This window comes from Carassius gibelio, chromosome B12, assembly GCF_023724105.1.
Source record: "Carassius gibelio isolate Cgi1373 ecotype wild population from Czech Republic chromosome B12, carGib1.2-hapl.c, whole genome shotgun sequence".
Taxonomy (NCBI): domain Eukaryota; kingdom Metazoa; phylum Chordata; class Actinopteri; order Cypriniformes; family Cyprinidae; genus Carassius; species Carassius gibelio.
Genome location: NC_068407.1, coordinates 7,306,558 through 7,318,680, shown reverse-complemented (window position 1 = coordinate 7,318,680; position 12,123 = coordinate 7,306,558). Strand labels below are relative to the sequence as shown.

At 38.3% G+C, this 12,123-nt stretch overlaps 1 protein-coding gene across 6 annotated transcripts in view; it reads left to right on the top strand.

Moving 5' to 3' along the window:
- LOC127969429 (dynamin-binding protein) overlaps positions 1 to 11,556 on the top strand; it is a 48,858-nt gene extending 37,302 nt beyond the window's left edge. For 4 of the 6 annotated variants that reach the window (XM_052571360.1, XM_052571359.1, XM_052571363.1 and 1 more), the window contains 13 exons: positions 1,537 to 1,733; positions 1,821 to 1,920; positions 2,015 to 2,162; positions 4,062 to 4,079; positions 5,285 to 5,484; positions 5,564 to 5,694; positions 5,792 to 5,896; positions 5,994 to 6,125; positions 7,440 to 7,772; positions 7,874 to 8,056; positions 8,974 to 9,172; positions 9,260 to 9,885; positions 10,401 to 11,556. In XM_052571360.1, coding sequence (XP_052427320.1) covers positions 1,537 to 1,733; positions 1,821 to 1,920; positions 2,015 to 2,162; positions 4,062 to 4,079; positions 5,285 to 5,484; positions 5,564 to 5,694; positions 5,792 to 5,896; positions 5,994 to 6,125; positions 7,440 to 7,772; positions 7,874 to 8,056; positions 8,974 to 9,172; positions 9,260 to 9,885; positions 10,401 to 10,586 — 2,558 coding nt within the window. In that variant the 3' untranslated portion in view covers positions 10,587 to 11,556. The remainder of the gene's footprint in view (positions 1 to 1,536; positions 1,734 to 1,820; positions 1,921 to 2,014; positions 2,163 to 4,061; positions 4,080 to 5,284; positions 5,485 to 5,563; positions 5,695 to 5,791; positions 5,897 to 5,993; positions 6,126 to 7,439; positions 7,773 to 7,873; positions 8,057 to 8,973; positions 9,173 to 9,259; positions 9,886 to 10,400) is intronic. The other 2 variants (XM_052571361.1, XM_052571362.1) reach the window with 1 other exon arrangement.
- The last annotated feature ends 567 nt before the right edge of the window (positions 11,557 to 12,123 follow it).

Genomic DNA, 12,123 nt, shown 5'->3' with positions numbered 1-12,123 from the left:
TCCATCCATCCATCCATCCGTTGTTTGTTTTTTTCTTTCTTTATTTCATTCATTCTTTTTTCTTGCTCTGTATATTGTTCTTTCTGTCTATATCTTTCATTCTTTGTCTGTCTCTCTCTATCATTCTGTGTATCAGTCGATCTATCTGTATATCTCTTGCACTGTCATATGTCATTCTGTCCATCATTCTACCTAACTATCTATCATTCTGTATATGTCAATTATTATAACTGTCGTTCTGTGGTTTTATCTGGAGGTAAAGGAATGATCTGAAGGGCCCTATCTTGCACCCAGCGCAATTGACTTTGTACACCGACGCATGTGTCATTCCTATTTTGCACCCGCGCAAAGCGCGCTTTTCCCTCCACAGAAGCATGTCGCTAAACTAGTGAATGAACTTGCGCTCCCTGGGCGGTTCAGCGCAAAAAAGGAGGCGTGTTCCGGCGCAAACAATCCCTGGTGCTATTTTGCTGTTCCATTAATCAATTGCGCCACTGACCAGAAAAAACCTAGTCTAAAGTCAGTGGCGCGTTGCGCGTTGTTCATTATGATATTTTAAGGGCGCAAGCTTGGCCATAATGTATAGCGTGCACAACGCGCATACACTTTGCTCATGTAATCTACACAGATGCAACAGTTATTTTTGCAAATCATAAATTGTTACACTAAAAAAATATTAACACATGAGATGACGGAAATCATTGTGAAATCTTGCTTACAAATTATTCAGGCTAATTGTAGTAATTAAGGATCAGACCTGTTTGCCCGATAGTGGCAAGACATATATGTATATAAGGACATCTGACAAATTTGTTTGTCCGTCAAGAACCAGGAAAAAAAAAAATCGATGAAACAATTGTGGCTATTTCCTCCCACGCCTGTTTAACCGACGCTATTTTGGGTGGGTTTCTCCCATCCCCATACAACACAACTTCTCTGCCTTTCACTGCTCTTACAAGAACATCAGTCTCCTGGCTGTGAACCGCTCCTGGCGTGCGCCTGGTAAATACGCCATTATAATAGCAATCCATAATGGAACTTGCGCACCTGCTTTTAAAGGGAATGTTGGATGACGCTCTGATTGGTTTATTTCACGTTACGCCCAAACCACACCTATGAATAATGAAGCTACTTCAGACCAACCCATTTTAGATTTGCGCCGGGCGCAAGAACCATTTATCCCGCCGGGAAAATAGCAACAGCGCCGAGACCCGCCCACAAACTTACTTGCGCTTCGCGCTTTGACACTTGCGTTTCAGATCGTTAAAATAGGGCCCGAAAAGTGCGATGGACACATTTTAAAACTGCCGGGTTTATGAATAATTATTTGCCAGTTTTCACCCAGTAGTACGTAACTGTTTTGCTGAAATCTGTTTGACTGCGGCAGCCGCGAAGTTGTTTTATATATCAGTAAACAGCTTCTTATTATGCTAATGTTGTGTTTCACACCGTGTTTTATCCAAAACAATAGTTATCATGTCAGTGTTGTAAGTTGTTTGTGGTTGACGAGCGCACTTTTCCATTGTCTCTCATTAGAGATGACCCTGCTCGCGTCCCAGCCTAAGTCTCTAGAATCATCCCCGGCGTCATCGACCACCACTGAAGACCCCGAACAAAGGATGCTGGAGAAAAGGTCAAAGGTCATCGAGGAGCTTCTGCAGACAGAACACGACTACATCAAGGATCTTCAGATGTGTGTGAAGGAGATCATTCACCCTCTGCAGAAGATACAGGCAAGAAACCTTCAACAAGCCTGAATTATGTATTTATGTAATAAGAACCATTCAAACCGTCATCTTAAATATCCACATGTCCTATAGGTCCAGAGTATTGATTTTGATGGTCTCTTTGGAAACATCAACTCTGTAATTGACCTTTCCCGTCGACTCTACAAGACCCTCCAGGATACTGACTCAATAGGTTAGAGCAAAAAAAAAAAAAAATCCCTGAACTCACATTATAGATTCAGATCAGTATTTATATTTCTGTTTTACCATATTCATTTTTATTCCAGGGCAAGTTTTCCTGGACTACAAAGGTGAATTGGAGGAGGTTTACAAGATCTATTGCCAAAATCATGACGATGCCATCTCTTTACTGGAGACCTATGAAAAGGATGAGATCATCCAGAAGCACGTATTGGAATGTCTAGAGAAGCTCAGGTAATTTTCACTGTGTTTTACACGAATCAGACACCTTCGGCTCATTGCATGGTGTGGTTACCACTACCAATGCATGTCCAGATCCAGTTAAGCATGCCAGTCTTGATGTTTAACAGTGTGTAACTGTATGAGAAGAAGTTAAGTGGGACACTAATTGTGCGCTATTTAACGCTACACATGATCTGTCAGTTTTAATGGTATCTGGGATTGTCTGTCATGTGGTGTAGACAGAATATCATAGTAGTACATCATCAACAGAAACAATGCCGCAGGGTGTGCTGGTTCTAGAGGAACCAGTCTATTATTATTTTTTTACTTGTACTTTGACTCATCTAATTAGACACAGGATGACTAAAGACATGTGGCAATCCAAAACAGGAAACATCATTGCCCTTCTCTTTATCTGGTTCTGAAGTTTTATTTATGATATTATACTTTAACCTCATAAATGCCAGGTGCCACATGGGATGTTCACTATTTTGTGTAAAAGTACAATATTTTTCAAAGTTAAGGGTCAGTTTGATATTGCTGTTGCAAAAAAATAACTGCTTCAAATAAATGCTATATTTTTTTACGTTCTGCTGATCAAAGGATTCTGAAAAAATATATATTATGGTTAACAGCACGACTCTTTTCATCATGAATAATAATAAGAAATATTATTGAGCCCCAAATCAGCATATGAGAATTATTTATGAAGGTTCATGTGACACTAAAGACTGGAATAATGGCTGCTGAAAATTCAGCTTTGCCATCACAGGGATCAATTTTTAGAGTTTATGATCAAATAAGTACAGCCTTGTTGAGCACAAGAAACTTCTTTTAAAAACATAGAAAAATCTTTCCAACCCTGAACTTTTCAATGAGAGTTATTTGCATAACAGTGAAGCTTTATGTCTTTCGGTTTTTAGATCTTTGTTATTGTGGATTAGTAATGCATGGCGGGAGAGGAATGCACCTCACCTAGTTTCACCACTTTGTTAGTTTCACTGTTTCTGCACACGTTTCCGGCGTGTTATATCTTTAGGCTTTATTTGACCTTAAACACAGTTTGCCTGTGGCAACCACATTTCTTGACTAGTTTCTTATTGTAAACATTTATATTGCCATCTACATCTTTTAAGCAAAGTCACTTCCTGTTAGTACAGAATTTAGTTTGTTCTTGATATTTGCTTTAGTGCTTTACCAGATCAAGCAAAGAATACAAGGAAATATTCAGCATATTTTCCCAGAAGTCCCAGAAATGTTTTTCTAGTAGGGAGTGGGAACATTTGTCCTGAGTATTGAGACATTTGCAGAATGAATGTGCACTTTGCCAAGTCTACGGCTTAGTTTTATCCCAAATGACTCTGAATCCAGTCGAAAAAGAAATTGCTGCTAACATGTTGATTCTCTGGCAGGATGTTACTGTAACCAAGCTAGCCATGAAAAAGTGGAATAAATCCTCTAAAAAAGCTCCTTAAGAATAACGTCTGGTGTCTTTTATTACTTTTGAACTTCCACACTTGAGTGCACTAGACTCTGACTGACATTTCATCTTGGCTCTCAGTGGGAGATCAGAGAGGGGCCAGTGGAGGCCCCACAGAGTCTTATTGCTCGCCTAAAGCGGGTCACCCATGGCATGAGTTGCCCCAGCAACTGGCAGCTTATTAATCAAGTGCACAAATAGTTTTTCAGTTTCACGTTTGTCGTCTTGCCCTTTTGCCCGCTGCATTCGTGTTCATTGCAGCATAATGGCAAGACATGACTCTTATTTTAAAAATAAGCTGTGTGAAACAAGGACATTATATGTGAGAAGCTCCTTCGGTTCTTTCTAATAAGAGACAGAGGTGGTTTAACCCGACACTGTGTGTTTTGTTCCCTTTCTCTCCTCTCTCTCTTCTCCTTCTCCCCTGACAGAGGGATATACCGTGAGTGGTAAGTTTAACACAACTCTACAGCAACTGCATGTAAAGCGCCTGACAGCATGCTGAACGTTTATTAACCTGCGCAACCCTTTTCTCCTTGTGTTCGTGTGTGACCAGGGGGCTTTGTTTGCTCTGTGTGTGTGCTGTGTGTTTTGTGATCATTTCTTTGTCCAGTCATATTCTGACTTAAATTTGCACAAATGAGTAGGTATAGGTATTGTTATAGTTATAACGCACATTTTTCTTACATCTTCTTGCATATAAAAATAAAATCCCTTTGTTAGTGCTGTAAGTTGTGCAGTGAAGTGTTTCAGACTGATTATTGTTTTGAACTATGTTCAAACGTAGTCATTTGATGTCTGAAACCTTGTATTATGAACACTCGTGTTTATGATATATCCTTTGTCGTGTTATTCATTTTTAAGTCACTTTGGATAAAAGCATCTGTTAAATGAATTAAAAAAAAAAAAAATTGATTACATTGGAAGTAGTGAATGATTTTCATTCTCTCAAAAGAACAGACTTGTTCAAATGTAGGTCACGATTAATATATATATATATATATATATATATATATATATATATATATATATATATATATATATATATATATATATATAATAAAAAATAAAATTGTTCCCAGCCCTACAAGTTGTGCAAAGCAATTTTTTTCAGTCAGAATATGACCCCAGTGGGAAAAATTGGCTCATATTTTAAACAGTTTTTGTATTGTTTTCTGGCAGCTGATTTAATGCTTTGTGGTGGCATGATGTGAAATGGTTATTAACACAATCTCTGAGCTCATGATGTGGTACTTGAAGCAATTACACCAACATAACAGCGGTGTTATTTGTCTAAGGGCACAAAAAATGTAATTTAAACATACTCTAATTGCTACGTGATGTTTCATCCAGATTCATTGGTTTTAAAATGTCCTATTCTGCAACATCCAAATCACGCTTTAGCTCTGGATTTGGATCTCCTCTGTTTTCATCCCATCAGTCAGAAAGTGTGCACTCTTTGTTAGAATGTCTTAGTGGCCTACTGTGTCAACTGTAACCCTTTTTAAAGTGGTTGACAGTGAGCCAGTGGATAACTGATGGATGAAAACAATGTGTGTGTTCAGTGACCCCAGTCTGTTGTCAGAGGAGGGTGAAGAATGTTACCTTGATGAGCGTCTAAATCTCCCTCTCTCACCCTATTGTTCTGTCACAGGGGAAAGACAAACTACATTAATCTAGGTTCCTTCTTGATAAAGCCAGTCCAGAGAGTGATGCGTTACCCCTTGCTCCTGATGGAGCTGCTTAACACGACTCCTGAGTCACACCACGACAGGAAGCAGCTCGCAGAGGCAGTGATGTCCATTAAAGAGATCAACGTCAACATCAACGAATACAAAAGGAGAAAGGATCTTGGTATGTGACTGTGTTTATCGTCTGTCTGTCTGATGGGATGTCTGCTGTCTAACTGAACAGCACCATCTGTTGTCTACAGTGGTGAAGTACCGCAAAGGCGATGAAGACCGACTCATTGACAAGATCTCAAAGCTGAGTATGCACTCCATCATCAAGAAGTCCAACAGAGTGAGCAGCCATTTAAAGCACCTGACTGGGATCTCACCTCAGGTACATTGGCACTGCCGTTAATGACATCATGATTTCTGGACTTTAGAGATTCAGTTGAGAATAGGTGGTAACCAAACTGCCCTTCATTCCTTCTTAGATCAAAGATGAAGCTTTTGATGAAGCAGAGAAAAGATTCAGACTCCAGGAGCGACTCATCAAATCCTTCATTAGGGACATCTCCCTCTATCTGCAGCATATTAGGGTATTGAAATGATCTCTGAATACGTTCTTTATTCATCTTCCCATATTTCGATTCAGTATTTGATGTAATTTTGCCTGACCCCTTTTAAATCCAATAGGAGTCAGCCTCAGTAAAAGTTCTGTCCGCCATCAGTTTCTGTGACATCTACACAGAACGACAACAGCATATGGACCCCGAACGCTTTCAAAGAGCGCATCGATGCATCAGCGACAATCAGTTCACAGAGTTTGTGAGTAGCAAAATAACCTCACATTACCTTAAAAAAACCTACATAAAAAAACGTATTAAAGCTGCGGTAGGTAACTTTTGACGCTCTAGCGGTTAATAAACAGAACTACTTGCGTCTTGCGGAAGAACATTGTAGCCGGAACTACTTCTCTCTGTTTATGTCTATGAAGAATCACAAAGGTACTGGGTTACTCCGCCGCGGTACCCCCGAAGCAATCTAAAATAGTCAGAATTAAAACACTTATTATAGTTGTACCCTAGTGATTCAGGACAAGCTAAAAACACAGTTTGGAAAATGGATTCATGGTGTACTCGCTTATTATATACATTTTTCTACATTTTGAACACAAACAAAGTTACGGACCGCAGCTCTGATTTGTTGTTTTTTACCGGGAGCAATGGAGTTTCTGCAAATGGCAATAGGACCACTGGGAGGAGCCAGAGGAGCTTGATTTTGTTTCACAGATTATCTGTCTCATATTCTACTGTCAGGACATAATGACAGGTTTAACAAATATGTAAAAAATATATTTTTACAAAAGTTACTGCAGCTTTAAAGGGATAGTTCACCCAAAAATGAATTACTCATCGTCTAGTCGTTCCAAACCCGTAAGACCTTCGTTCATCTTGGGGACACAAATTTAGATATTTTTGATGAAATCTGAGAGCTTTCTGACCCTGTATAGACAGCAACTGACACGTTTAAGGCCCAGAAAGGTAGAAAAGACATCATTAAAATAGTCCATGTGACATCAGTGGTTCAACCTCTCGTAAACCCGTGTCGAAAGCTGACACGGAAGAATTTGTGGAATTTTTTTTTTTTTTGCACATAAAAGATATTCTCGTAGCTTCATAGAATTATGGTTGATCCTCTGATGTCACATGGACTATTGTAACAATATATTTACTACCTTTCTGTGCCTTCAACAACGTGGTAGTTCAGTTGCTTTCTATTCATGGTCAGAAAGCTCTCGGATTTCATCCAAAATATCTTTGTTTGTGTTCTGAAGATGAACAAAGTTCTCACAGGTTCAAAACGACATGAGGATGAGTAATTAATGAAAGAATTTTCATTTTTGAGTGAACTATCAATTACTTACATTGGGTGTATGACAAAACGGGTCAAATAGATTGATAAATATCACTGAGACTTGGGGCAGTAAGCAGCCATACATCAATTTTGATTTGTTTTCCTAGTAGTTATTTCACTTACTGTATTTTTTTCACCATTCAGTCCTAATTTGAATTAAGCACATGATATACTGGCATGAGATATGTCTCAAATCTTTCTAAATGCCTGTCTGTCTTCGAGCAGAAGGAGAGGACAGAAGCCTTAGTCATCACTCCCCTCACCCAGCTGCTCAATATGTTTGCCGGTCCCCACAAACTGATCCAGAAACGTAGGGACAAGCTGCTGGACTACGACAACTGTAAGGAGCGTGCAGAAAGGCTGAAGGACAAGCGTGTGCAGGAGGAGCTGCAGAGGGCGAGGAATAACTATGAAGCTCTGAACGCCCAGCTGCTAGATGAGCTGCCCAAGTTCCACCACGCAGCCGAAGATCTGTTCACCAGCTGCGTGAGGGGCTTCACCCAGGCACAGAGAGATTTCATTGCACTCACGCTGGGAGAGCTCAAACCACTGCTGCAGGTGAGGACAGAGCTTTATCGTGCTCTGTAACATTCCTGTGAGGTCTTCGGCCGCAACCTTAATTCTTTTAAACTTAATGTTATGTGTTTACATCTGCCTAGCTGTCCGGTTTGGGTGGTACAGAAGGAAATCTGGTGTCCTTGTTCCAAGAGGAGCACACTCGCGTGTTGGATTTACTTCAGAGCTTCAGTTTCTTTCCTGATAATCTTCCTACAACAACTGTACGCAAGCCTTTTGACAGGAAGACTCTTGAGAAACAGAACTCAAAGAAACAACAAGGCCCTGTGAGTTTTCCTAATGCAGCCTGATCCGAAAACAGACAGGTCTCCTTAACATTATTTAAAATGGTAAAAACTCATTTTCATTCATTGAAGTAAAGCTTAACTAAAAGTATTAGTTTAAACTGGAATGAAGATTCGAAATATTGCCTTGGCGACTTAACAGAAATAAAAGAAGTTTAAGCTGAAATACTAAAATTACTAAAACTGAAATAAAAACTAAATGATTAAAATAAAGCTAAATAAAATATTTTTTTTGATAACAACAAATAATAAATATTAGATGAAAAACCTTAGCTTAAAAAAACGTAAGCATAAATTAGAAATATTGCCTTGGCAACTACGTTTAAACTGAAGTACTAAAATGACAATAAATATTAGATGAAAAACCAGCTTAAAAAATGTAAACGAAATTAAGAAATATTGCCTTGGCAGCTAATTGAAATGACATAAGTTTAGGTTAAAGTACTAAATTACTAAAACTGAAGTAAAAATAAATAAAACTTTTAATAGGAATATTTTAAAAAAAACCTAACGAAAATGACAGAGGCGCATGAAATTATTAAAACAAGTTTTATGATAACATAAAAATTAAAGGTACTTTAAAATAAATATTAAATAACTAAATATTAATAAACACTAATAGTTTAGAACACGGTTTCTTTGCAATAACAGTAATTAGTTTTAAATCTCCTTGATCTTAAACAGGCAAGATTAAAAACAGCTTGAACCAAGGTGAATAGCAGATCGGGCCAGTTTTTATGCGGTTTTGGATAGAAACCTAGACTAACATTTTAATGTATGCTGGTTTAAACTGTTTTTGTAGCAGCACCGTCAACCATGGTGATAAAAGACCATTTCCCTTTTTAGTCCATTATTTGTTTTCCTCTTTTTCGGTTCCTCATTTCTGTCTGGTTTTGCAGCCAAACCAGGTGCAACAGACGGATGAGCACCGCGCAGGTCTTCTAGCAAGATATGGCCCAGAGAAACTCTATCAAGCTGAAAGAAATTTTAACGCAGCACAGGACTTGGACGTGTCCGTGCTGGAGGGAGACATAGTGGGTGTCATCAAGCAGCAAGACCCCATGGGCAGCCAGAACCGCTGGCTAATAGACAGTGGAGGTTTGAATCGCATTATGTGTGTCTAATACATGTGTCAGCATTTCCTAAAATACATATGACTCACTCTTTTTTTTTTTTTCTCTCTAGTTACAAAGGGCTTTGTCTATAGCTCCTTCTTAAAGCCGTACAATCCACGCAGGAGTCAGTCGGATGTTTCCATTGAGAGCCAGTCATCAAATGAGTCGGGCTACGGTGGCTCCTCTCCCATGTTCTCACGGCAGAACAGTAACAGCACTCTGACTTTCAACCAGGAGACATCGACTGTCAGCTTCTCAACGGCAATGCCTCCACACACTCGCACGAATCAAGAGACCACTCCGAGAAAAAACAGAGAGGCTTCTTCAACCAACAGTCAGAGGGATTCCCTCGAGCCCACCTCCAGAAGCTCTCCCATTAATAAAGAACTGCCTGAGACAGCCTGTCGAAACAACAGGGAACACTCAGAGCCCTCCTATCGAAACTCCGCCAATCACAGAGACTCTTTAGACCCTGAGAAAAACACCCCTACCAATCACAGAGACCCTTCAGACCTCTCTGAGACCGATTCTTGTCCCTCCAGGAATGAACCATCTTCGAGGTACCACGACTCGCGTGGAGGTTGTAGCTCACAGCAGAGACTAAACGGAGACCATTCGCTACAGCAGAGAAGATCACAGTACAGTCCTGAGGTGTATATAGATCCAGAGCCTGAACCCGAGATCGATGGACACCAGGTGAACTAAAACACTCCAGAATTCAGTGATTGCATACTTCAAACATTAAATGAGAATATGATGTTAATTAGCAATTTTGTATACAAATTGCATAAATTAATAAAAAATTCCAATAATTAGTTATTTTAAATAATTAGAATGCAATTACAACATGACAAATAATTTGTTATAAATATAATGTATAATAAAACAAATAAACTGTATCATATTAATAGGTTCAGATTTGTCTTGTCATGTTGAAAAATAATAAGTCATGTCCTTATTAGTTATTGTTAGTTAGAAGTTATTACATTAATATAACTGTGTTGTAATATGGGAATTTAAAAAAAGTAATGATTTTGAGTAATTTCATATAATTCTACAAATAAATATGATTTGTAATAAATATAATTTATGTGCAACAAAATAATTAAACCACATTATTTGACATCTGTGATTCTTCAAAAAAAACTGAACAGGTTTTACTTCGTCAATGATTATTCATATTAATTTTTCAACTTTATATTTTCTTTCAGATATTTTACGCTCTTTACTCCTTCAGTGCACGGTGTGCAAATGAGCTCAGCATTTCAGCCAATCAGCGAGTCCGAATCCTTGAGTTCCAGGACATGAATGGTAACCAGGAGTGGTGGCTGGGAGAGGCCGGAGGAAGGAGGGGTTACGTCCCATCCAACTACATCCGCAAATCGGAGTACACATGAGCTGGACATTTGAACAAGAACAAACCCCAGACCACTACAGGCAAACTCATTACGGGGAGAACACTACAAAAGGACATTATTGTGCCTTAAATATAGAGGAGATGCACTGATGTGGTGAAATGGTCATTGCTACTGATGGAAAAAAATGATGCCCTCCATATTGACTAGTCAATGAATGTAACTCCTGACCCCTAGTGGTTATAGAGGATGGTGCAGGTGGGATTTAAAACGATGAACTAGTTTGGACTGAGAGGCGGTTTGGTGTTGGATTCAATGATCTGACATGTTCTGCTGTTCTTGGATACTCCATTTATAGTGTTAGCGCTTAATTGCTCCATAGAGAGCATTTTGATGTGTAGGAGTGGAGTGGAGGACTTGTATTGGGCATGTGCGATTCACACTGATGGGATCGGTATTCCAGGACTAGCATGATAGTGATGTCCATAATTATGAGTGCAAGAGAGTGAGTGAATGAGTGTTTGTTTGTGTGCCAGTGAGTGTGCAGAGTGTTTTGAGATGTTGCCTCCCTTCATCTGACAACCATAGTGCACCTAGAGAGAGAAAATAAAAGATTCTGCTGGGTTTCAGTGAATGCGAACAAAATATATATGAAGTGTTTGGATTTATTCCCCATTATGGTTCTCAGATGATAACATATTTACCACTGGTGACCATATCTTATTCCTGAAAATATGAATGAAATGCAAGAGACACTTTTTTTTTTAAGGTACAGTGTTTTTTTTATCTTTTTACTTTTTGATAGCATTAAGTTTGTCACTTGTACTTGAATGCATTTACAAGTTAAAACTGACATGTTTTGAGCAGTTGTGAGATCATTTGATGTGATGCACCAACAGATGAACTCAGTATATTTATCTCTCATGCTGTATATCCTGAGAATGAACTTCTGCACTCCAGTGTCAACTGATCCATTTCTCCTCTTTTAAATAAAAAAAAAAAAGAAAAAAAACTGTTTGTGTTACATCTAATAATTCTGTAGGGTATGGCTGCACCAATTTGGAATTGTTTGGCAATACTGGATCAGCTACACCCATATAAAAGTACAAAATAGATTTTTATTGTTTTATTAACATTCATTTTCTTTCAGCATTATTGGATTAAAACTGTCTGAAAGTTAATTAAACATATGAAAGATGCAAGAAAAATAAATGCATAACTAAAACCTTAATATTAAACATGTTAAAGCATGCAACACTTAATTTTCAGAATTAGTCTGGGTATTTTTTGTTTACACACAAAAATAGAAGCCAATTATAGAGCCTATATATTTTGATGATACATAAATGTAAATATATTTTCACTGTAGTCATTTGTCTAAAACAGTAGAAAAAAAACATTTTATGCTTGGTCCTAACTGCTTGTAAGTAGGGCTTCTCATTGTGGTGGTGTTGCACTAGGTCTATGTAACAATACAAAACTCTTGATTTTATGGTTTCAAGTTACCATTTCTATATTTTTTTCTTGAACAGTACTGGTGATTTTGTACTTGCGTTTTACAGTAATTTTACCTTTGAAA